Genomic DNA, 26277 nt, shown 5'->3' with positions numbered 1-26277 from the left:
GAATGAGCTTTGTCAATCAATCAAGAATATTTGCATTAAGTTCTGTGATCAAAATTCAGAAACAACCTTTAATAATTGATAAAGAATATGTGAGTGAGGTTGTGTGATCCATCCAATTTGAGAATTAGCTTTGATAATAATGATTGAGAGCCTCTGGCCCTCTGTGGATCATGGCCGCGGGGCCAATTTTGCCTGGCCCCTTGGGGCCTCTGTGGGTCGTGGCCGCGGGGCCAAGTTGGCCTGGCCCCTTGGGGCCTCTGACCCTCTATGGATCGGGGCCAAGTTGGCCTGACCCCTCGGGGCCTCTGGCCCTCTATGGATCGTGGCCGCGGGGCCAAGTTGGCCTGGCCCCTTGGGGCCTCTGACCGTCTATGGATCGTGGCCGCGGGGCCAAGTTGACCTGGCCCCCTGGGGCCTCTGACCCTCTATGGATCGTGGCCGCGGGGCCAAGTTGGCCTGGCCCCTTGGGGCCTCTGACCGTCTATGGATCATGGCCGCGGGGCCATGTTGGCCTGGCCCCTTGGGGCCTCTGGCCCTCTGTGGGTCGCGGCCGCGGGGCCAAGTTGACCTGGCCCCTTGGGGCCTCTTACCCTCTATGGATCATGGCCGCGGGGCCAAGTTGGCCTGGCCCCTTGGGGCTTAAGATTATTATTTTTGCAAAAGTAGTTTTGCTTGGGTCGCGGCCGCGGGGCCAAGTTGGCCTGGCCCCTTGGGGCCTCTGGCCCCCTGGGCCTGGTAGGCCCGGTCATTAATCCACCTATGACTGTGTCCACCTCACGTGTGTGTGTGTGTTAGCAGATGGCAAATGAGGCGAGACCTTGTCCATGTGATATTGGGGATCGGATGGAGTACGGGGGACTCGGCCAGGAGGTCCTGATTGAGCATTTAAAAGCATATTTAGTGAAACCATCCACTGTTTCTGAGAAGGCCATTATAGTCATCCAAGACATATTTGGGTGGCAGCTTCCCAACACCAGATACATGGCAGATATGCTGGCTGCCAATGGATACATGTGTGTGAAAGATATTCATGAACTATATGAAAACATATATTGTAGCTTACATCGGCCTGTCTTTTAGGGCTGTTTGCCCAGATTTCTTCCTCGGAAAGGAACCATGGAGCCCATCCCATGACTGGTCTACATTTGCAGCATGGCTTGAGGACAAAAAGCCAACCGACATCAATAAGTAAGCGCTTTATTTTGGTGGGAATGTGCTGAAAGAGCATAGCACTTATTCCCGTTGCCTTCCAGAGAGGTGGATGTGTTGCTGGGGTTCCTGAAGGAGAAATGTGGCGCCAAGCACATCGGAGTGGTGGGCTTCTGCTGGGGCGGGATCGCCACACATCATGTGACCCTGCACTACCCTGAAGTCAAAGCTGGGGTGTCATTCTATGGTGTGCTGCTGTGAATGCAACACTATGGTCATTGTCTGCTGCGGTTTCCTGATTGGTTCTTAAAACCTCATGCAGGGATAATTCGAGAGGGAGAGGACAGGTATCAACTGAAGAGTCCAACCTTGTTTATCTTTGCAGAGAAGGATACTATCATCCCATTGGATCAGGTGAGCATTTTTGTTATGAAAATCAAATGATGCAACTGCTGACATGCACTTGTGTTGCTCAGGTGAGTGGTCTGCAAGCAAAGCTGCAGGAGAAATGCACAGTGGATCACCAGGTGAAGATCTTTCCCGGACAAAGCCACGGGTTCGCACACCGAAAGACAGAGGACATCAGCCCTGTAGACGAACCAAGAATACAAGAGGCGAGAGCGGATATGATTAACTGGCTAAACAAATACATTTAAATCAATGCAAAATGTGATATCAAATATGAGGATCGGTGGAGGATCCTTTGGACAGTGTGACTACATGTAAAGTTGGGCCATTTTTGTGCAATGTTGGGTCATGTTTTTTGGGAGGTTAAATCAAAATAAATATCTGAGCACAAACAATAACATCAAAATTGGTTAAATGCACCAATCAGTAGACAGTGCGCGTGTAGCACCAAATCTATAGGTCGTATTAGGTCTGGGCCAATAATACCTTTTGCTGGAAAATACATTGTCCCACAAATTATTGCCAATAAATATTGTTTGCATTATATTGACATCAAATCAAATACTAATGTAATCATAATATACATAAAACACAATTGTTCCTTACAAATGCAACAAACATGTTTTACCAAGAACTTGTAATTATCCTAAATAAGTAAACAAAAATAGAAGGAACTCTTAATCTGTTAGCAAAAAGTTCAATTTAATATATAATGAACATCTTAAAAAAACTGTCAAGTGTTTTTGTTGTTTCTATCACTTTCCAAAACATTCAGCATACTTGCTCATTCATCCACGTTGGTGGGCTCATCTTGCTCACTCGTTTGAAGCTGAAATATTCCCCCACACATTTGGCTACACAATCATATTTTTTCCCCTAATTTTTGTTTCCTCTCAGTCCTTCACACTAGCAACTAGTGAGGCTTTGCCCATGTACCCTGTGTGTTTAAGCTAGCAGTCTTGCCTCCACCCACAGAGACAAAGATTGTGGATAACAGACAAGAGGATTCACTAGGTTTTAAGTCTATTGAATAAATGCACTTAGGTGCTGAGAGCGATGCACAAAGTAACCCTCCTGCACCGATTTATCAATGACAGCAAAGTTATCGAGTTCATTTCCATTTATCGTTCGTTTGAATATCGGCCCAGGCTTACTTGGCGGTCTAATTTGCTTTGTGGCCATCAGTCACTAGAGTCCATTTACTTCTGAATACCGCAAAGTATGAACCGAGAGTACTTCAAAAGTGACTTATTTTGAAATTTGCATGTGTGAGAAATGTATGCTTTATAAATAGTGCATTTCGGGAAATGATGGCACAAAATAAACCAATAGATGCTCGAAATTTCCACAGACCAACATTTTAATGGCAAGTTTCATACTAGAACAGCAATTGTGTCAAATGATAAATAGCGGTAAGCAGTGCGGTGCTCTGGAAGTGCCTACAATCTCTAGGACAGCTCAGACTTGTTATTACCGCTTTCTAGAGCACAACCGAGCCTGCAAGGGAGTTCAGGGACAAGGTGGGGTTTTAGTCCTCGCACTCTCCTGGGCTTCGGATGTCATCGATCTTGAGGATCATCTTGACGACCTGAGTGGCCAGCAAGATCTGCTGCTTTTTGCCGATGAGGGTCTCGATCACATGCTGCTGCTTCATGTCTGCATTAAAGTAGAAAGCCTTTTAGCGGTGAAGCGTTGAAATGAAGAGATGATTTGATGCGGCTGCTCACCATTGGTGTTGTTGTGGAGACAGTCGATGCCCAGGTAGGGGTTGTTGTCTCGGACCTGTCTGGCTCGGACCTCGGTCATGGTCTGGATGGGGTTCAGGCCGCTGTTCTCCGCCAGCGCCATTGGGATGACTTCTAAGGCATCTGCAAATGACCTCATCGCATACTGCTCCAAGGAAGGGCACTTGAAATAACACACAGCATAAAAAGTTAAGTACTGATGTTGCCAAATATCACCTATTTTAAGAACTATTTGACACTTTACCTTGTCTGCAGCCTGATTGACAGCCAAAGCACAAGCAATCTCGGAGGCTCCTCCTCCATAAACAACACGGTTATCTTTGACCAGGTTGCGAATTACGCAGAGAGCATCATGGAGTGCACGCTTGGCCTCTTCAATTATCTAATCAGGCAGACGGCACACAGGAGTAAACCAAAACCATCCCCCTCAAATCATATTTATTTTACATCTTACCATCTTGTTGCCTCCACGGACAAATATGGTCACAGCCCTGGTGTTCTTGCAGTCCTGGATGACCAACATGTGATCCTTTGTGGTGCCGAAGGAGATCTCCTTCACTAAGCCAGCAGTGCCCAGTTTCTCTGGAGTCAGCTCAGAGAACCTGGGCACAATGCGACCCCCTGTGGCGATGGCGATCAACTGCACAGGAAAAATAAGTAGAGTTGCTTACATACATTGTTTCTGAGACGTCTTGCAGGTCACTTATTATGGTGTCAGTGCATCATGGATTTAATGTACCATCGTGTACATTGAGATTTGCGTACCCATTTAAGTTATGTTTAAATTAAGTGTATGAAGTGTTTAAAAGGGGAACTGCACTTTTTCTTTGTAATTTTGTCTATCATTCACAATACAAAAACACACGTTTTTCTTTTCATGCACACTAACTAGTAACTTAATTAGATCAAACCAATGGGCAATGAACAATGGAGCCAATGGAAGTCGCTCTATTCTGCCTATAAACCACTTAAAAAAACATCCAAACGCCTTCATCGAGGTTTTATACACACACTGTAAATATATACCGTAATTTCCGGACTATAAGCCGCTACTTTTTCCCCTCGTTCTGGTCCCTGCGGCTTATACAAGGGTGCGGCTTATTTACGGCCTGTTCTTCTCCGACACCGACGAAGAGGATTTCGGTGGTTTTAGTACGCAGGAGGAAGACGATGACACAATGATTAAAGACTGACTTTTCATATACCGGTAGGCTGTTTTGATAACGTACAGGCGAGCACTTTGTATTACTTTGCACCGTTGTATTATTTGTACTCTGCACGAATGCTGTTCGCCATGTCAAAGATGCGAAAGTTTGATTGAATGATTGAAAGATTTATTGTTAATAAATGGGACGCTTTGCGTTCCCAAACAGTCATCTCTGTCCCGACAATCCCCTCCGTGGTAGCAGGAACCCCTATATACTACGGTAATTACACATCAAAACCCTGCGGCTTATAGTCGGGTGCGGCTTATATATGGAGCAATCTGTATTTTCCCCTAAATTTAGCTGGTGCGGCTTATAGTCAGGTGCGGCTTATAGTCCGGAAATTACGGTAAGTAATGTAGTAACAGGCACATTCATAATATGTAATATTTACGTTTACATTTTGCTAATTTTAAGCATACGGCGGTGCATTAATTTCTCAAACGCATCTCCACGTTTAAATTTTTCCATTACTGATTACTACTCACTGCAGACATCGAGAGCCAAAAAAACCCACAAAACATCACTTATTATACAATGTCTGCTGTCATTAGAATGCTGTCTGATAAAATGTTGATATATTCCCGTTTAGATGAAGAATGACTCAATCTTCACAAAGAAAAAAGGAAGGGTGGAACTAAGGGTCTTTTCGTATCTTACTCGCCATTAGTCTGAATTGGATGCCAAAGTTGACCAATTTATCGGAGTATGCCTTTATCCTTCTACTATCGGGATGAGAGGCCTTATTTATGATCTAGAATAAACGTTTACGAGTTTCAAGGCGAGAAAGCAGCTCACAAGCTCATGATGTCAATATAGCAGCCACAAGCTAGTTACCTTTCTGTGACAATGCGCCACGAATAGTAAGATAGTGTTAGCGCTTATAATAACAATATCACTAATACTTGGTTACTTTAAGGTCACAAAATGTAAATGGAGTATTGTTGGCAGTTTGTGGATGGTTATTTAGAGGGCTTTAACATAGCATGTAATTGTGGTTCTTTGGTCAAAATTTAGCATTGATTATGTTTTACAGACTCGAGCTGTAAACGTTGGCATCATGTCATCAAGTGTCTCACCTCAATTTCAGGCCCTCCAACCCAGCGCACAGCAGGTAACTTGTTCTGCAGCAGAAGGTGGTTAGCTTCATCGTCAAAGCCCCACTGGCAGATGGCCAAGTTGGCACCATTGCTTTTGACCTAAAACGAGACAAGAGTTGATTATGTTTAGACGTAAAGACATCCAATGTTAACGGTCATGTTTTTGAATAACTAACCTGTTGGATCATCTCCTCAAACGTCTCCTTTTCGTATTTCTGGAGAGCTTTGTAGTCCTCCACAGAGGTGACGTCCAACTTGTGCTTGGTCTTGGGCTTTGGGGGCTCAAACGGACAGGTGAGGATTGCAATTTTAACGTCTTTCAGAACCTGAGTAGCAACAAAGAGTCAGAATTAGCCATTGTGTTGTACATACTGTATGTCAATGTTACTGTGATATTTATACCTTTGGCATCTGCGGGTGACTGAACTCTTTGTCGACGATGACACCCTTGATTAGCTGTGTGTCCTCCAGCTTGCCTCCCACCTTGCCCTCCATCTTGATAAGCTCAAAGTCCACGTCCTTCCTCTCCAGGTCGGCCACGGTCAGGATGGCGTTTACTGCAATCTCTGCCATCTGTCTGTGGCACCGGTTGATGCTGAAAGTAGAACGTCGAACACAAAGCTTAGCAAATACAGGGTTCCCCCTAGGTGCAACTTATTGTGGCGCACCACCGCGGCAAGATAAATGCTGCTACACATTCAAAATAAAGGTTTGTGTTTTTTTTTTTATCATGAAAGCATTTCTTTACATGAAAACACATTTTAAAAAGTCAAACTGTATGAAAAATTTAAGGTTTTCCCTTAAAGTATTTGATTATGGCGGTGCGCCACGGCAATATATTAGCCGCCACACCTTAAAAATGAGGTTTTTTTTAACATGGCAACAAAATCAAGTAATATAATGTATTGTAGCGTCAAGAAGAAGACAACGTCCAAAGCTATTTTTATCTTTTATTGCCAATTTTATGCTAACAGGCCCAATTCCAACAATTATTTCTCTGAGCACACACGTCCGCCTCCGTGCTTCACTTCTAGGCACACAACACTTCCTCATTCTCTGCCGACATGGTGTGTTCATTTGCGCACTATTGACTAGTGATGCACCGGAAATTTGGCCAAAAAAGACGTACTTTGATCAACGGAACAGCGCTGCCGAAACCGCATGTTGGGATGACGTAAACGGGGTTGTCTGGAGTATAGGCAGCATGCCCCTGATTTGAACCTACTTTAAAGTACCAGTAAAATGGAAAAACAAGTTGACTTTATATTCTTAATTGTGATTCATTGTATCCATTACACAATACTGTATAAACATCACAAAATGGCACAGTTTCAGACGGCCGTTTTGAATATTCCTCTTTGAATGTCTTCGGCAATTTCCATAGATTCGGGGTAAGATGACGTATCAGTAGGGGTGTAACGGTACGTGTATTTGTACTGAACCGTTTCGGTACGGAGGTTTCGGTTCGGTTCGGAGGTGTACCGAACGAGTTTCCACACGGACATATTAAGCAGCGTAACGTATGTTGTGTAAACAATGCACACACACGGCATGCTAGCAGCTAACGGGCTACGATAGACTGACCATGCGTCCTCTTTTCACCGGACACGTCCTCTTTTGCGGCGCTGTCACGGCGGAGTTTCTTAAATGCCTCAAATGTCCGGCATTTTGAGTTAGGGTTGAGTGTATTTTCAATGTAAGTTCCGGGTTAAGAAGGGGTTAAAAACAAAACAAATTGTGCGCGCAGCAGCATTCGTGAGGGAGGGGCAGAGACAGAGAGAGCGAGAGAGTTATGATAAACGCGCATGCGTCGCCAGGCTCTGTTTTTTATCCATAGATTTATCAGATTTTATTTTTTATTATCTATAGCAGGGGTGTCAAAAGTGTGCCCCGGAGGCCATTTGCCGCCCACAGCTAATGTTTTAAAGGCCCACGGCACATTCTAAAAATACTATTAAAATAAACAAAAACATAAAAGTGAAATAATAAAGCTTAAAAGGTTAAATGTAATTTAGAAAAAGTTGTAATGTTGACTAATAAAACAAAGCCGTTTTTCTTTCTTTCAAACTGTCATTGCTCAAAACATAATATTGAATCAAAATCAATGTTATTATGAATTATTGACCTATCCAAGGTTCAGATTACTTCACATCAAATATTCCACTAAGAAAAATATTTTTGGTAGAAGATTTTGCAAATTTGGTAAATAAATAACCCAAAAATGTATATTTTGTTGTTTTCTTACTGTACTGAAAATGAACCGAACTGTGACCTCTAAACCGAGGTACGTACCGAACCAAAATTTTTGTGTACCGTTACACCCCTACATATCAGTAGATCAGTCATACTGGAAATATGCAAAAAATACAAAGAGATGTGCTGTCCGTCATTCGCAATCCCTATGTGCGACTTCAACAAATGTTTCTTTTTTTGTGCCTTCTAAGTCGTAAATAAATAAAGTCTGCTAACTAAGTCAATGGGGGCTCTCTATTCTGCCCACAAAACCCCTCAATAACCGCCAATAACACATATACATATTGGACCTGAATTTTAACTAAATATTAGCAATGTTCAATCAATCAATCAATGTTTATTTATATAGCCCTAAATAGGCGATAACGCAGACAAACTATATTTTTAGTGGCGCATTGATAACAGACAGCTAACTAGCCCTCTGCTGCTGTACTATAAGCCGACCAATGTCCTGCAACTACCGCTGCTTCAAGGCGTCTTCGCTCTTCAAAATTATATATCATGCCTCTCATCTGGATAATAGGATGATCAAACCATAAATTTAGAAGTTGTTCATTTGTGACATTCAATTTAAATCTGGAGATGGAGAGACAACTGAAGACGGTGTCTGCAGGCAGTAACTTTTCCTTTTAACCCTTCGTGTAGATTATGATTAATTCTTCATCTAAACGGGAAGATATGAACATCCCATCAGTTGTCATTGCCGTAAAAGCAGACAGACATTGTACAGTAAGTGCTACATGATGCTATAGTGTTTCACTAAAGCTTTATCGGTTTGGCACACAGCTTCTAAATTTGTAGCTCACCCTCATATTTAGGATAAAAAATATAAGGTTCTGGATCATCATTATTCCCAAAGTAATCATTGTTGGCTTTCACAATGTCTGCATGATTGGCATTATTGTTAATGTGGAAGGGATCTGTGGTTCCCGTCTATGTCAAAGAACACATGATTTGCTTGCTCATTATCTCTCAAAATGGCTCTGGAATCTGTGAGATAGATATGATCAAAATAGTATACATTTACTTGCAAACTTTGTAAGTATTTTGGTGTCATAAATCAGATATATACGATATAGCTTCAATATGAAGGCAACTCGTTTTTCCATTCTACTGGTACCTAAATGTATTCGAGATAGACCCGCCGACAGCAATATTCAAATTTTAAGATGACACTGGCGGCTTTTAAGGAGAGAAAGGCTTCTAACAGCATGCAGCAAGTATGACGTCAAGCTCTCTGCAACTTGCTTTTTGTCACAGACATGGAGCGACAGAAGTAAAGTGTCTCTAAACACGAGTACAGTCTCCAATACCACCCAAAAAATGCTAGATTAGTTGTTAGTTGTTTTTAATAAAGTGACTAAAGTGAACTCTTCTTCCGTCCTCTGCGCTGGACGGACGCTTTTCTGCTTGCTTTCGCTTCTGCTTGCATTTTTTGCTACTATCTGCTGCTATTTTCTTACAGAAAGAGCAACAGCTCTTGGATACTTACAAAACCAGTGGGACTATATTTTCTTTTAGATAACAGAGGCATTTTTCAATATTTCTACGACGTCCTCAACACTACGCGAGGAGGCCTACCATTCAAGATAAGCCTGAGCCCGAGCCTGTGCTACAGTGCTAAAGGTAATCAGCAGAAGATGCCTCCTTTCTCTACGGAAGATTACCACAAACTGCTACAGAAGATTTCACTGTTGGAAATAAAAATGAATCGGTTGGAAGTGAATTTAGAAGTGAATGACAATGTGGCAACAACACCACTCTAGCACTCCTGTCGACTGAAAACACTGGACAGCACCATGCTACAACCCAGCTAACTAGCAACAATGAAGCTACGAAGAAACGGGAGGTCCCTGTAGAGGGTAATAAATCTACCAGCGAAAATCCTCCCTGGAACACACTTGGTGCGAAGCCAAAGAGAAGACCACCTCCCTGCGACAAGGGAGAATGGATATCTGGCAGGACCCAGCGCCCCGATATCTCTGATCTGACCGGCTGGCCTGCGTTACCATCTTCAGCCAGGCATACTGCGTCATCAACTCCACTGCCACGTAGGACACAGCAGCGGACAGCTGAGAAGAGGAGAACTACCAATAAACCTCCCCAGCAAGCAAGTGTCCAACTAAAGAACAGGTTTGCCCCACTGTTGATGGACAATGGATCCCCCTCTGATTGCCTGAATAACCCACCATCACCACGCAGAAGGTTAAGACCTGCTAACTTTACACCACAGAGAAAGCTAACGAGAGCTCCTGAAAATCTGATTGTGGGGGACTTTTCTGTAGAAGATATGAAAAGCAATAATAACACCAAAGTACTCTGCTTTCCAAAGGATATGGTATCTGACATGGAAAAAAGAATCCTGGAAATTGTCGCTGCACACCCAAATGTGAAAAATATCGTCCTGCACATTGGTTTTAATGACATTGTAAAACAACAATCAAGAGAGCTGAAAGAGCACTTCAATAAACTCTTTGAAACAGTCAGCGCTGTGAATGCTGACGTTTTTATCAGTGGTCCTCTACCCCCAATCAGGAGAGGAGCTGAGAGATTCAGTAGACTTTACTCGCTGAATGAGTGGCTATCAAGTGCACTTCTTGCTCGTTCAATGCATTTTATTGACAATTTTAGCTTTTTCTGGGACCGCAGGCATCTTTTTAAGGCAGACGGACTTTGGCTTAATAAGATGGGAGTAAAGCTATTCATGAACAACATGTTTCACTTCCTGCATCTTGCATCTATCATCACTGCCAAGGACAAGAGACAAGAGGAGCCACCGAGGAAGGAAGACACAACACAGCCTATCAGGAACGTCGAAGGAGGACCGCCATTGCAAAAGGAGAACGTCGACCATGAGATAGACCAGAGCAAAGAGGAGAGGTGTCTATCCTCCTCTACCACCCCTCCCTCCATTCTGAATGCGTGTGAAGATCCCTCCCCCGCATCCCCCAAGCCATCCACGTAGGGCTGGGCGATAAAACAATAACAATATATATCGCGATAGACATGTGATCAATATCAATAGAAAATGGGGTCGATAGAACGTTCGATAATTCCACTGAGTTCTGTTAGAAAAAAATAGGAAGAAAGGCGGAGCCGGAACCGCACGGCATTCTGGGGGGTGTAGGCAGACGAAGGGCTTTAGCCTCTCGACCTATCACGACCGAGCATGAACCACAAGGCATTCTGGGAAATGCTAACAGGAAAAAAAAGCAACAGCTAGCTGACGACGAGGAGTGAAACGAAACGGGATTATGAGTGCGGCAGCACGAGAGGAAATTGTAAATAAAAAAGGAACGTCACGTCATCAGTTTGGCAGTATTTTGGATTTTTTAAAATCAGATACGAATCAGAGTAATACTGTCTGCAAACTTTGCAAGGTCGTCGCCCCGACCAAGTCTGGGAACACGACAAACTTATTTTACCACCTGAGCCGCTCTCACCCGCCTGAGTACAGCAGTATCAAACAGCCACAACCATCTACATCAGCCGGTGCAAGTGGAACAGCACCGAAGCGGCAACAACAGACCACCATCGTCTCGATGGTGGTCTGTTGTTGCCGCAGACAGTATTACTCGGCAGCAGTGCCATACGAAGAAAATTCAAAACGTTATAAATAAATAACGGATGCAGTGGTGTATCAATTAGCGAAGGACATGCAACCGCTCAGCATAGTTGAGAAGTCTGGGTACAAGAATCTCATACACATGCTCGACCCCCGCTATGTTCTACCTGGCCGAAAGCACTTTTCCAAGACAGCTATTCCTAAGCTTTACACAATGTGCAGGGAATCCGTGTAAAAGGAGATACTGAAGTTGGTTTGATTTTTCCATAAATGACTGAAGAGGGTAACAGGTTTGTTTTGTCACAGATGTTCAGACGCAAGTTTATTCCGATGTTTACAATATTCTGTAAGACATGTTTGTTTGTGCTTGCTTAATGTGACTGTTATTTATTTGCATGTATTGTTACCAATATGGCTTTAAAGCCTGAGTTGTACACTACTAATTTCTTAATTACAATATTTTGCACTTTTTGTTGGATTAAGCATTTATTTAATGTCAATATTTGCACATCGACCAGTATTTTCATTTATTTGACTGTTTTTCATAATGCTGACCTCGTTCTAAAGGTTAAAGGTTATATTTAAAATAAAAGTATTTAAATTCAGCCTTTTTTCTCCTGGTCTTTATTTAGAATAGTTTTTTTTATTATCAATAATTATCGATATCGACTGATATGAAACACTTATATCGTGATACATTTTTTAGTCATATCGCCCAGCCCTACATCCACGTCTCCATCTTTCTCCCTCCCTCAAGTAGACCTTTCTCCCCCCTTCTCCCCCTTGGAGTTCCGGGAGCTACCCCCACTCACGCCCCGCCCTACTCCGATTTTTACCCCCCTAGATCATCGCTCACCTCCACCACCCCCTCCACGAAGGCGTGCTCCACAACCCCCCAGCCATACTTCACCCTTCTCACGCCAACCCCTTACACGCCCTCAACGTCCACCTTCAGTAGTTCGTCCCAGCTCTGACGCTGCTCACTCCCCCTCCCCCTTACGGCAAACCCCGCCTCGCCCTGACAGCAGTCCTGAATATTTCTGATACAGAAAAGGGTTCAGCAGTAGACCACATTATCAACTGGGCCCAAGGTTGCCTACATCAAATCATGGCACCTTCTACATTCCTGTTGTGACTACCAAGAGAGTAAACATTGAGAAACTTAGCCACCCTGCTAACCTAAACAATCTCATTCCTATTCTCTCCAAATCAAAGCCAACATCGAAGCCAGTCAATAACACCATCAGGATGGGTCTGCTCAATGTCAGGTCTCTGAATAGCAAATCATTTTTAGTCAATGATTTTATTACCACTTCTAAACTTGACTTTATGTTTTTAACTGAAACATGGCTGGAACAAAATAACAGTGCAAGCATTCTGATCGAGACAGCACCCCCCAACTATAACTTCATTGATATATGTAGATCGGGGAAAAGAGGTGGAGGGGTTGCTGCTATATTTAAAAACATGTTTCAGGGGAAACAGATGTCACTTGGTGATTTTACATCATTTTAATACCTGTGTGCTGTGTTGAAATGCTCACCCAAAATTCTCTTGTTAATTATCTACAGGCCACCTAAATATTCTGCAAATTTTTTCGATGATTTTACTGAATTATTGTCTAGCATCTCCACTGACTTTGACTGCCTGGTTATAACTGGTGATTTTAATTTTCATATTGACGATTTAAATGACAAGGGCGCAAAATAACTTTTTACTATTTTAGACACATTTAAACTGTCTCAACATGTGAAAGAGGCTACTCATTGTAAGGGACACACTCTGGACCTGATTATCACAAAAGGTCTCAATGTTTCTGATGTTCTTGTGATTGATCCTTCATTGTCTGATCATTTCTGTGTTTTCTTTAATATTTCTGTAATTCCGGACACACAAACAGAATCAAAGAATGTCAAAAAGCGGTACATAAATGAACATGCTAATGTCCTCTTTAAAAACGCCATCTCCTCACTACCACCTCTAAACCCATGTCATGCTGATGATCTTGTAAGCAACTTTAATTCCAAAATTGTGAATATCATATCATTGCACCTGTTACAGTTAAAACGATTTCTGGCAAGCAAAAGGCACCCTGGAGAAAATCTGCTGCTGTAACAGCCCAGAGAAGAGAGTGCAGGAAGGCTGAACGAATCTGGCGGAATACAAAACTTCATATTCACCATGACATCTATAAAGAGAGCCCCCAGGCCTACAATTTAGTCTTAAAAAGTGCTAGAGAAACATTCTTCTCAAATATCATAAACAGCAACACAAATAAGGCCAAAACCCTATTCGCAACCGTTGACAGACTGACTAAACCCCCAACACAAATACCAGCCGAACTCCATTCCACGCAGAAATGCAATGAGTTTGCATTCTTTTATACTGATAAAATTGAAGGCATCAGACGCACCATCAATATCTCAAGTAAAAAAGTTGGATCACCAACCCATTTAGGCAAAAGTAACACAGCAATGATGGCAAGCTTAAATGCCATAGACTCTAAAACTCTAGTGGAAACGGTGACAGCTCTAAAGTCATCCACCTGCTGCCTTGATGTTTTACCTACCAACTTCTTTAAGAATGTTTTTGACTGCCTATCAACAGACGTCTTGCAAATAGTTAATAATTCTATTCAATCGGGCAATTTCCCGAAGGCTTTCAAAACTGCAGTCATTAAACCTCTTCTAAAAAAGCAGAGCCTAGATGCCTCTGTTATCAACAACTACAGACCAATTTCAAATCTACCATTCATAAGTAAAATAATTGAGAAAGTTGTCCAACAACTAAATCACTTCTTGGCTTCTACTGGCTGCCACAACAACTTCCAGTCAGGATTTCGATTTCTTCATAGCACAGAGACGGACCTTCTTAAAGTTATAAATGACATCCGTCTAAACACAGACTCTGGCAAAACTTCAGTATTAATGCTTTTGGACCTCAGTGCTGCATTTGACACTGTTGACCACTCAATACTTTTGGACAGGTTGGAAAACTGGGTGGGGATCTCAGGCACAGTTTTAAGCTGGTTCAAATCATATCTACAAGATAGGAACTATTTTGTTTCCATTGGTGACTTTGTATCAGAACCAACCAACGTGTGGAGTCCCCCAAGGTTCAATCTTGGGGCCGACTTCATTTAACATCTATATGCTCCCACTAGGACAAATCATGCAACATAATAACATTGACCATCATTGCTATGCCGATGACACCCAAATCTATGTAGCGCTATCACCAAATGACTATCGCCCCATAGATCTTCTGTGCCAGTGCATTGAGCAAGTCAAACACTGGATGTGCCAAAATTTCCTACAACTAAATGAAGATAAAACTGAGATAATTGTTTTTTGTGCTAAAAAAGAAAGGTTTAAAGTCGTCCAACACCTTCAATCACTGTCCCTGAAAACCTCAAATAAAGCCAGAAATCTTGGGGTTATTTTAGATTCTGATTTACATTTCGACAGTCACATCAAATCAGTAACAAAATCGGCCTACTATCACCTAAAAAATGTAAAAAGACTTAGAGGGCTCATGTCAGCTCACGACTTTGAAAAACTTGTACATGCTTTTATTACCAGTAGGCTAGACTATTGTAATGGTCTCCTTGCAGGTCTTCCCAAAAAACCTGTCAGGCAGCTACAGCTTGTTCAGAACGCTGCTGCTAGAGTTCTAACAAAGACCAAAAAATGTGAGCACATTACACCAATTCTTAAATCCTTACATTGGCTCCATGTACATCAGAGAATTGATTTCGAAATCCTCCTGCTCACATATAAATCACTACATGGTCTAGGGCCGAAGTATATTACTGATATGCTCCCACTATATAAGCCCTCTAGATCACTAAGATCTTCTGAGACCAATCTGTTAGCGGTTCCAAGAGTAAACTCAAATCAAGGGAGAGCATCATTCAGTCACTATGCAACAAATAGCTGGAATAAACTTCCTGAAGATGTCAGACTTTCCCCAACTCTGACTACTTTTAAAACTAGACTGAAGACTTTTATGTTCACCTTAGCTTTCAGCTAAATCTTTAAATCTTTTAACGTCTGCACTGTTTTTATTTTTATTGTCTGCATTTTAATTTTGCTTTTATTTTCTTTCATTTCACTTTGTTGTCTGTAAAACACTTTGAGTCTGCCTTGTGTATGAAAAGCGCTATACAAATAAAGTTGCCTTGCCTTGCCTAAAGTGATTTGAAAAATCTCTAGAAAAAAAAATATCTCAAAGTACATGTTACAATTAGCAGCAGCAGTTGAAAAATAGAACAAAATAATATTATGTAAGAAAAAACATGTTAATACTATAATCAATAACATATGTTTTAAATGTATGTATAAATGTTTTGCCTTTTTTAAAGAAAATAATTATAAATAATTTGATGAGGCCATATTAACCATGCCCTAACCACGCCCCCACCGCCACAGGTATTTTGGAAATCGAGGGATAACCCTGTGGATATACTGTATGTAGTTCACTACTTATGTACCACTTAAAGTACCCATGATTGTCGCACACACACACTAGGTGTGGCGAAATTATTCTCTGCATTTGACCCATCACCCTTGATAACCCCCTGGGAGGTGAGTGGAGCAGTGAGCAGCAGTGGTGGCCGCGCCCGGGAATCATTTTTGGTGATTCAACCACCAATTCCAACCCTTGTTGCTTAGTGTCAACTAGGGATGTAATGAGTCCCATTTTTATAGTCTTTGGTATGACTGGGTTGGGGTTTGAACTCACGACCTACCGATCTTACTATAATAAGTTAGAAAAATATCTCAAATATTATAAAAACGTTCTGTGCTTTATTTAAAAAAAATAAACCTGCATCCAAGTCGTTTGTCAGGAGCGCAAAAGCTGATCGCAGACCTAAACAGAGTTGACACCCGGCAAAAGCAAGGAGAGAAAGTTAAAGAGAAAGGTATTTCAAGTTAAAAAAGGCATTTCTACCTTCATTTAGACCTTACTATCGACAATAACATCTAACTTTACGCCGTGTGGACATCTGTGTGTGTAGAGTGTGGATGCTCTCCCATGTGTGTGGGGTTTTCTCCCGGTACTACGGCTTCCTCCCACATTCCAATTCCAAAATATGCATGTAACTAACATCTGTTACCTAACAACCTTTGTTAACTAACATTTTTAGCTTTGTTGGCAATTGTAAATGTGAGTGTGTATGATTGTCTGTTCATGTACAGTATGTACCATGCGATTAGCCATGCTAATTTTGGCTAGCCTGTCAGTGAGCTGGTCCATCGTACGTTAGCATTAAGCTAGCGGCAATATAGCCAACATTCATCCTGTGCAAATGTATTGCTTTTTTCAGTATATTCCAAACTGTATTAAGAATTTAACGTGATTCGTACATGTATGTGCACTTTATGTGTATATATGATGTACTTTCCTTAGTGTGCTTGGTTTTACAGAAACTTCATTGCGGAGAATATCAATAAACCACCTCAAGGTATTTTTTTCATCTTTGATTCTAAAGACTGTTTACATATGTGGCAAATTAAATTTTAAAACTCAGGTATGGCAGAATATGCAGCAACAATTGGAAAATAGAGAAGAACAATATATTTAAAAAAATATCCATCCATTTTCTACAGCTTTTCCCTCGGTTATTTCAAATAATTAATAGATTTATTTTTAAATATACAGTACATACATAACACAGATTCGTTTTTAGATGTACTTTAAACATTTGGTTGGCCTTAAAAAAAAAAAAAATCCATCATTGGCAGTCAAAATGATCATGACGCCATATATATGATGTCACATTGACCACGCCCCCTCCGCCACATAGTGGCAATATGGGGAAAACCCTGAAATAACATAAAATAGCCAGTGACACCGTGTGGTAAACTCACACTTTAGATCCCAGCGTTGTCATGGCGGTCTGAATGAGCGGTTCTGTGTTGTTGGGATCATAGGGAAAGGTCTCCCCGATTTTATCTAGCTGCTCGATGGCGATACGGGCGGCTTGATCGTAACCGTCAGAGATCCTGATGGGGTGGATCCCGCGGTCCAGGAGCTGCTCGGCCTGCTCAAGCAGAGCCCCTGCCAGCACTGTTGAAACAATAAATTAATAATTAGAGATGTGACCGGCAGTCTTCAATAGTGACAACTTCTTCCCTTCGATACAATTTTCTTGTCTGTTAACAACATTTTGTGGCAGTATTTGGGCTGGGCGATTTGGCTGAAAATTAGGGATGTCCGATAATGGCTTTTTTGACGATATCCGATATTGTCCAACTCTTAATTACCAATACCGATATCAACCGATACCGATATATACAGTCGTGGAATTAACACATTATTATGCCTAATTTGGACAACCAGGTATGGTGAAGATAAGGTCCTTTAAAAAAATAAAATAAAAATAAAATAAGATAAATAAATGAAAAACATTTTCTTGAATAAAAAAGAAAGTAAAACAATATAAAAACAGCTACATAGAAACTAGTAATTAATGAAAATGAGTAAAATTAACTGTCAAAGGTTAGTACTATTAGTGGACCAGCAGCACACACAATCATGTGTGCTTACGGACTGTATCCCTTGCAGATTGTATTGATCTATAATGTAGGAACCAGAATATTAATAACAGAAAGAAACAACCCTTTTGTGTGAATGAGTGTGAATGGGGAAGGGAGGTTTTTTGGGTTGGTGCACTAATTGTAAGTGTATCCTGTGTTTTTTATGTTGATTTAATTAAAAAAAACAAAAAAACGATACCGATAATAAAATAACCGATACCGATAATTTCCGATATTACGTTTTAAAGCATTTATAGGCCGATATTATCGGACATCTCTACTGAAAATTGTATTACAATATAAGTTTTTTTGTCTTGGTCAATATCGATAATTACATATTTTTATGACCTATGTTAAGTATGGACAAGCAGAAAAATTTATTAAGGCAGAAAGAAAATGAAATCGAAACTAACATGGAAAACATTTAATGTAAACAAAATTATAAAATCACAATAAAAACTTTACAATAACCTCTTAAAATTACGGTGCAGAAATAAGGAATATGTAGGAAATGATTAATAAAGTGCAACAATTTAGTGCAAAATGTGAAAATGTAAACAAAAAAAAAAACAGAACAATTTTTGCAGGATTACTGCCAGGAAGTGGTCTGTAACATTTTAATTGAGTCTGGTGTTCTTATCAAAATATGGAAATAAATGGATTTAAATGTAGAACTGTGGAAATGACAAATGAGGTAGTTGATAGAATAATTGTTATTTATACTATTTTGTTTTATGTTCAATCCTAGCAGTGGCGTGCAGTCACTAGAGGCAGGGGAGGCACAGCCTCACCTGCCATCATGGAAAGAAAAAAAAAAGTAAAAAGACAAAAAAAATATTAAATTGTTGTATTTATCCAGTGATTATACTAAAGTTATTTTCCATTTAACTTCACCAGTTTTAGATTATTTTTATATTTATTTTCACATTTGCCGTTCAAATACTGAGAAGAGACGGTGTGGTGATCAGCAGCCAGTTGAGGCACGTCACTGCGTTGTGCCTCAACATGGATTGTGCGTGCAATGACTCGGCTAACTGCTGGCCTGCTGTGCAGTGAGACTGTATTGCTATATGAATTATATTATACATTTCCACAGTTTAGTTAGCTGAGGTATATAATGTACAGTGTATTTTGTCAACAACTGTATGTGTGTAACGTATTTCTTGTGCTGAGCGATCATAAAACTGGAGGCTCGTCTCATAACCCCGCCTCCTGGTGCCAAGCACCTCCGCCGCAGAATGCACCGCCCGACGGGAGCGCCACACCAACCAAAGCCCACACCCAAACCCTCCACGTGCAAGACCGAATCCACCCAAAAAAAGTCACTTAACAAGAAGCCAAAAAGTGCAAAAACAACAATGCTTGCTGTGAACAGGGACACAACATTAGGTACACCTGCAGACTGCTGCGCGGATTTCATATTTCATTCATTCACGACTCTTCCAACACAAACACCACTGCTCCCGCACTTATAAGTAAAGGTAAGACCATAATAACGTTTTTTTAATTAAATGTGCTTTTTTGTGTGCTACAGTTTGTAAGTGTAAAGTTAAAGTACCAATGATTGTCACACACACTAGGTGTGGTGAAATTTGTCCTCTGCATTTGACCCATCCCCTTGTTCACCCCCTGGGAAGTGAGGGGAGCAGTGGGCAGCAGCGGCGCCATGCCTGGGAATAATTTTTGGTGATTTAACCCCCAATTCCAACCCTTGATGCTGAGTGCCAAGCAGGGAAGAATGCTGGTACGAGCTTTTAAACATAACCCGCTAACTGCTGCCAATCAAATGGTGAATAAGATACTCTTTAGGGTTCATATGTTTGTAAATCTGACTGTGATGAAGTCAGTGCCTCACCTGACATTAACCTCACCGCACACCACTGAATCCTAGATAGGCTGTGATTTAAAGTGTAATTGCTTTGTAGATACACTGAGATTAAGTCTAAATTCATTGTGTTCTTGACCAATTTTTTCCTAACTTTAAGTGTTATGTCAGGAGAATTATTTGTGATACATACATTTTAGAATTAACAATCTGAAGTTGTATTTTTAAGTTATCATGCAATGATTTTATCCGTCTGGGCCACGTGGATATAGATTTTCCTCCTTGTGGCCCTGAGGTAAAATGATTTTGACACCCCCGAGATAGACATCATAAATTATACGAACCAACACGTCTTCAATGCACTGAAGCATCTTGGTGGCTAATGTCCGTCCACAAAGATCAATTACAATAATACATAATGTTGGATATAGAGAACATACAAACCCTTTATTTATTGAATCAAAAATATTGAAATGCAACGACTTGGTGCATTTGCAAACAGCTAAAATGATGTACAAAGCCAACTATAACCTGCTACCTAAGATTGTTAAACAATTCTTCTCAACAAAAGAGGAGAAATATAACCTGAGAGGAAAATTTAATTAAAAACATTTGTATGCACGTACAACACTTGAGACCTTCAGCATATCAGTATGTGGAATTAAACTATGGAATGGATTAGGCAAATAAATCAAACAATGTACTAATATGATCAAGTTTAAGAAACTGTTCAAACTACAAGTGTTTACAAAGTACAAAGAAACACAATCATGATAAACATCTTGTGCTTTTTTTAAATTAGATAATAATTACGTATTTAATATTTGTTTACTTATGGTATATTATTTATGTATTTATACACTGTTCTGTTACAAACAGAGAATAAGGAAATGGGATGAAACTGCTGTGATATGAAAAGCGGTAGGATTAAATAAGCTTTGTTTCTTCCTACTACTTTTCAGACATGCTGTAATGAAACAACTGGAAATATGTGATGTATTACATTGTATCGTTTACTTGTTCAAAATGAACTGAAACTGAACTGAATAGTGCAACGCCACTTTCAAGTCAGCCACCATTGCGGCAAATAAACTCTGACTCTTACTAACATCATTGGAGGACGAGGAATAGGCTAACCACTAGAATAGAGCTCTTCATTGTAAACAGAGGTGAGCAGGCTCATACAAATATAGACAGTAACGATACCAAGTATAGTATGAGAATATGGTCAATACAAGAGTGGTTATGTTAGGGCTTCAATAGCAAAAACCAACAGATTTAAATCAGAGCCAATAGTAGGAAATAATTTAAATATTTTATTGGTATTGTTACAGCACCATCACATTTTTGTCTGATTATAATTGTAATAAAAAATGTAATTCATTCAATGATCTTAAAATGTTTTTAGTATCAGTACTAGCAATGGCATGACCAATACAGCCCCTGTGACTACTTGGTATTGGATCGATGAAAAGTATCAAACAGAAGAATACGTAATTAGTACATTTTAACATAATTGTAGATAGAATCATGTTCCAACTGAAATTAACCAGCTATGAAGAGTAAATTAGCAAAAAAATTAACGAGTAATAAAAAAATGTAAACCAGAAATGACAATATGTTAACATTCGTTAGCAGCCAAATTGTGAGCCTTTGTAACCTATTTTGAAATTGTTCCATTATTCCCAAACTATAATATATATATATATATATATATATATATATATATATATATATATATATATATATATATATATATATATATATATATATATATATATATATATATATACACACACACACACACACACATACACCCCATTTCCATATGAGTTGGGAAATTGTGTTAGATGTAAATGTAAACGGAATACAATGATTTGCAAATCCTTTTCAACCCATATTCAATTGAATGCACTACAAAGACAAGATATCTGATGTTCAAACTCAAACTTTATTTTTTTTTGCAAATAATAATTAACTTAGAATTTCATGGCTGCAACACGTGCCAAAGTAGTTGGGAAAGGGCATGTTCACCACTGTGTTACATGGCCTTTCCTTTTAACAACAATTAAACGTTTGGGAACTGAGACGACAAATTTTTTAAGCTTCTCATGTGGAATTCTTCCCCATTCTTGCTTGATGTACAGCTTAAGTTGTTCAACAGTCCGGGGGTCTCCGTTGTGGTATTTTAGGCTTCATAATGCGCCACACATTTTCAATGGGAGACAGGTCTGGACTACAGGCAGGCCAGTCTAGTACCCGCACTCTTTTACTATGAAGCCACGTTGATGTAACACGTGGCTTGGCATTGTCTTGCTGAAATAAGCAGGGGCGTCCATGATAACGTTGCTTGGATGGCAACATATGTTGCTCCAAAACCTGTATGTACCTTTCAGCATTAATGGCGCCTTCACAGATGTGTAAGTTACCCATGTCTTGGGCACTAATACACCCCCATACCATCACAGATGCTGGCTTTTCAACTTTGAGCCTATAACAATCCGGATGGTTCTTTTCCTCTTTGGTCCGGAGGACACGAAGTCCACAGTTTCCAAAAACAATTTGAAATGTGGACTCGTCAGACCACAGAACACTTTTCCACTTTGTATCAGTCCATCTTAGATGAGCTCAGGCCCAGCAAAGCAGACGGCGTTTCTGGGTGTTGTTGATAAACGGTTTTCGCCATGCATAGTAGAGTTTTAACTTGCACTTACAGATGTAGCGACCAACTGTAGTTACTGACAGTGGGTTTCTGAAGTGTTCCTGAGCCCATGTGGTGATATCCTACACACTGATGTCGCTTGTTGATGCAGTACAGTCTGAGGGATCGAAGGTCACGGGCTTAGCTGCTTACGTGCAGTGAATTCTCCAGATTCTCTGAACCCTTTGATGATATTACGGACCTTAGATGGTGAAATCCCTAAATTCCTTGCAATAGCTGGTTGAGAAAGGTTATTCTTAAACTGTTCAACAATTTGCTCAGGCATTTGTTGACAAAGTGGTGACCCTCGCCCCATCCTTGTTTGTGAATGACTGAGCATTTCCTGGAATCTACTTTTATACCCAATCATGGTACCCACCTGTTCCCAATTTGCCTGTTCACCTGTGGGATGTTCCAAATAGGTGTTTGATGAGCATTCCTCAACTTTATCAGTATTTATTGCCACCTATCCCAACTTCTTTGTCACGTGATGCTGGGATCAAATTCTAAAGTTAATGATTTGCAAAAAAAAAAAAGTTTATCAGTTTGAACATCAAATATGTTGTCTTTGTAGCATATTCAACTAATATGGGTTGAAAATGATTTGCAAATCATTGTATTCCGTTTATATTTACATCTAACACAATTTCCCAACTCATATGGAAACAGGGTTTCTGTATATATATATATATATATATATATATATCGTATTTTTCGGATTATAAATCACAGTTTTTTTCATAGTTTGGCCGTGGGTGCGACATATACTCCGGAGCGACTTATGTGTGAAATTGTTAACACATTACCGTGAAATATCAAATAATATTTATCTAATTCACGGAAGAGACGAAGCAAATGTCAGCAATCGTCACACACACGTCAACCAATAAGAATTCGGCAGGGGAGGGTCATGGCAGAAGTGCTTTGTGGGTAATGGGATGCTAACTGCTATATGCTACTGCCGTAGCTATTACAATGGATCATTTGAACATTGGCGGTAACTTATAAAAACTGAGAAGGGCTGAACAAAAATGGCACCGAAAAGGAAATCATATGCTGCAGATTACAAGCTGGACGTAGTGATATATGCAGCAGAAAACGGCGATCGAGCAGCAGAAAGAATGGACGCTAACGGCGCTACCAGGAGCGACAACGAGGAAGATTTCATCGGATTTAGCAACCAGGAGTGACAGATTGTTTGGTAAACGTATAGCATGTTCTATATGTTATAGTTATTTGAATGACTCTTACCATAATATGTTACGTTAACATACCAGGCACATTCTCAGTTGGTTATTTATGCGTCATGTAACGTACACTTATTCAGCCTGTTGTTCACTACTCTTTTTTTATTTTAAATTGCCTTTCAAATGTCTATTCTTGGTGTTGGATTTTATCAAATAAATTTCCCCAAAAATGCGACTTATAATCGAGTGTGACGTATATATGTTAGTTCCCTTCTTTATTATGCATTTTCGGCCGGTGCGACTTATACTCCGGAGTGACTTATACTCCGAAAAATACGGTAGTTGTGATTGCCCTCTCTGCATGAAAGTTTAAAATAAGCGTATATTAATGAAGTATGAACAAGAATGTTTTAATGTAGACACATAGAATCATCATACTGCTGTGATTATATGCATCAAGTGTTCATTCAAGGCTAAGGCAAAATATCGAGATATATATCGTGTATCGTGACATGGCCTAAAAATATCGAGATTTTAATAAAAGGCCATATCGCCCAGCCCTACGACCAATACGGCCCCTGTATTGGATCGATGTGAAGTATCAAACAGAAGAATACGTGCTTAGTAAATTTTAACAGAATTGCAGATAGAATCCAACTGAAATTAACCAGCTATGAAGAGTAAATTAGCAAAAAAATAAAAATTCTACCAGAAATTACAATAGGTTAACATATTCGTTAGCAGCCAAATTGTGAGCCTTTGTAACCTATTTTGAAATTGTTCCATTATTCCCAAACCATATATATATAAACACACACACACACACATATATATATATACATACATATATATATTAGGGCTGCAACTAACGATTAATTTGATAATCAATCAATCAATGTTTATTTATATAGCCCTAAATCACAAATGTCTCAAAGGGCTGTACAAGCCACAACGACATCCTCGGTACAGAGCCCACACAAGGGCAAGGAAAACTCACATCGATTAATCTGTCGATTATTACTTTGATTAATTGATTAATAATCGGATAAAAGAGACAAACTACATTTCTATCCTTTCCAATATTTTATTGAAAAAAAACCCAGCATACTGGCATCATACTTCGTTTGATTATTGTTTCTCAGCTGTTTGTACATGTCGCAGTTTATAAATAAAGGTTTATTAAAAAAATAAAAAAAATTGCCTCAGCGCATGCGCATAGATCCAAAGAATTGATGACTAAATTAATCGCCAACTATTTTTATAATCGATTAGTTGTTGCAGCCCTAATATATATATATATATGCTGTAAAGTTCAAATTTGAATGACAATAAAAAGGAAGTCTAGATATATATGTATGTATGTTTATTGAAGGAGGCTGCAATATACATTATACAATACCCCTTGCAATTTTTTTTTTTTTTTTACGTACCAACAACTCCAGTGGTTCCATCACCAATCTCATCATCCTGTGACTTGGACAGCTCCACCATAAGTTTAGCAATCTGATGGTCCACATCCATCATGCTGAGAATAGTGGCTCCATCATTGGTGACAGTCACTTCTCCATCTTTGTCAACCATCATCTTGTCGAGGCCTGGCCACGTAATGTGGGAGAGGGTTTACAACAATGTCCTGAGCAAGGAATTTTGCATTTGGTTTATTATTAATATTATACACACCGTTAGGTCCCAAAGAAGTCCGAAGCGTTGACGCAACTGCCTTGGCTGCCATTATATGAGACTGCAAAAGACATCAATGAGCGTGTTCATTCATGTTACCGGTAAATACACAATTACATTAATAATGTGCGATGATATTAGAAACAACATCAATTATGGCTACTGTCGGCCACAGCCCTTGCCTGCTGAAACACCCACCGCCCTAAAGCACATGGGCCTCATGTTAGCATTGTAGCTAGTAAACGGATCTGCGCATCTTAAAATTCACGTTGTTATCGCAATGCTACAAATACTTGAAGGGTACAATTTGGAAATTTCCACTAGCAAACGTTTAATACATCTTTCAAACAAACTAGCAACAAAATAACACCCATGCGCTCGCCAACGTGCTAAACGTTAGCCCCGCTAAGCTAGCCCATTGTACCTTCAGTGCGTCGATGCCAGTTAGCCGTGTCTTCGTGTCCTGGTCTTTAATAATGATGAAAGGCCTCCCATACTCGTCGAAGGCAAGTGTGCCTAACGTTGACATGTTGACGAAGGAAATTGTCTTGTCACTGATAAAATAACGACTTTTACAGACGGAATTCTGGAGTGTGGCTGAGCTACACGCCGCGCGGATCTGCCGGCGACTTCTGGAAGAATCCACGGGCGGATAGGGCGGGACCAAGTCGCAATGTTTAGCTTCTTACAAATTTACGTCATTTTACAAAATAATACGACATTAGTTGAATTTTGTTTTTGAAATAATACTTTCCAGTGATGTTAATTGCTATTGTTAAATGTTATCCAAAGATGAGTTCGAAAAAAAGCAACATTTCTGCTCATTTGGTCTGTTCCGATCTCGCGAGAGTTTGACCAGTGGGTAAAAAGGCTTCGAGCTGGGTGTGATTGACGACTTCCCCTTCATTTATGAGAAG

At 40.2% G+C, this 26277-nt stretch overlaps 3 protein-coding genes across 5 annotated transcripts in view; 2 read left to right on the top strand and 1 right to left on the bottom strand.

Annotated features, from left to right (window-relative positions):
- cmbl (carboxymethylenebutenolidase homolog (Pseudomonas)) overlaps positions 1 to 3065 on the top strand; it is a 10682-nt gene extending 7617 nt beyond the window's left edge. Inside the window, exons 2-6 of one of the 2 annotated variants that reach the window (XM_062021111.1) lie at positions 799 to 1013; positions 1081 to 1188; positions 1254 to 1396; positions 1472 to 1563; positions 1626 to 3065. In XM_062021111.1, the coding sequence (XP_061877095.1) occupies positions 799 to 1013; positions 1081 to 1188; positions 1254 to 1396; positions 1472 to 1563; positions 1626 to 1805 (738 nt within the window). In that variant the 3' untranslated portion in view covers positions 1806 to 3065. Of the gene's footprint in view, positions 1 to 795; positions 1014 to 1080; positions 1189 to 1253; positions 1397 to 1471; positions 1564 to 1625 lie in introns of both variants that reach the window. The other variant, XM_062021112.1, reaches the window with a different exon arrangement.
- cct5 (chaperonin containing TCP1, subunit 5 (epsilon)) lies at positions 2896 to 26168 on the bottom strand. The gene is made up of 11 exons (XM_062021110.1): positions 25785 to 26168; positions 25361 to 25421; positions 25111 to 25275; positions 17299 to 17497; positions 6010 to 6202; positions 5784 to 5933; positions 5587 to 5706; positions 3757 to 3942; positions 3547 to 3684; positions 3285 to 3465; positions 2896 to 3213 (listed from the first exon to the last, which is right to left on the bottom strand). Exons 1-11 carry the CDS (start codon positions 25887 to 25889, stop codon positions 3086 to 3088), a joined length of 1626 nt encoding a protein of 541 aa, XP_061877094.1. The 5' UTR covers positions 25890 to 26168; the 3' UTR covers positions 2896 to 3085.
- The window catches only part of mtrr (5-methyltetrahydrofolate-homocysteine methyltransferase reductase), a 74229-nt gene continuing 74083 nt past the window's right edge, over positions 26132 to 26277 (top strand). For both annotated transcript variants that reach the window (XM_062021109.1, XM_062021107.1), the window contains exon 1: positions 26132 to 26277. In XM_062021109.1, coding sequence (XP_061877093.1) covers positions 26270 to 26277 — 8 coding nt within the window. In that variant the 5' untranslated portion in view covers positions 26132 to 26269.

Source organism: Entelurus aequoreus, linkage group LG15, assembly GCF_033978785.1.
Source record: "Entelurus aequoreus isolate RoL-2023_Sb linkage group LG15, RoL_Eaeq_v1.1, whole genome shotgun sequence".
In the NCBI taxonomy this organism is placed as follows: Eukaryota; Metazoa; Chordata; class Actinopteri; order Syngnathiformes; family Syngnathidae; genus Entelurus; species Entelurus aequoreus.
Note: the sequence above shows the minus strand (reverse complement) of the source record. Positions and strands in the feature narration are given on the sequence as shown.

Excerpts from the sequence above, each read along its gene's own strand:
- cct5 (XM_062021110.1), bottom strand. The coding sequence starts at position 25,889 with ATGTCAACGTTAGGCACACTTGCCTTCGACGAGTATGGGAGGCCTTTC. Across the intron at positions 3,685-3,756 it reads TCCGTGGAGGCAACAAGATG|ATAATTGAAGAGGCCAAGCG; the intron begins GTAAGATGTAAA and ends CTGCCTGATTAG. Across the intron at positions 3,214-3,284 it reads TCTCCACAACAACACCAATG|ACATGAAGCAGCAGCATGTG; the intron begins GTGAGCAGCCGC and ends ACTTTAATGCAG.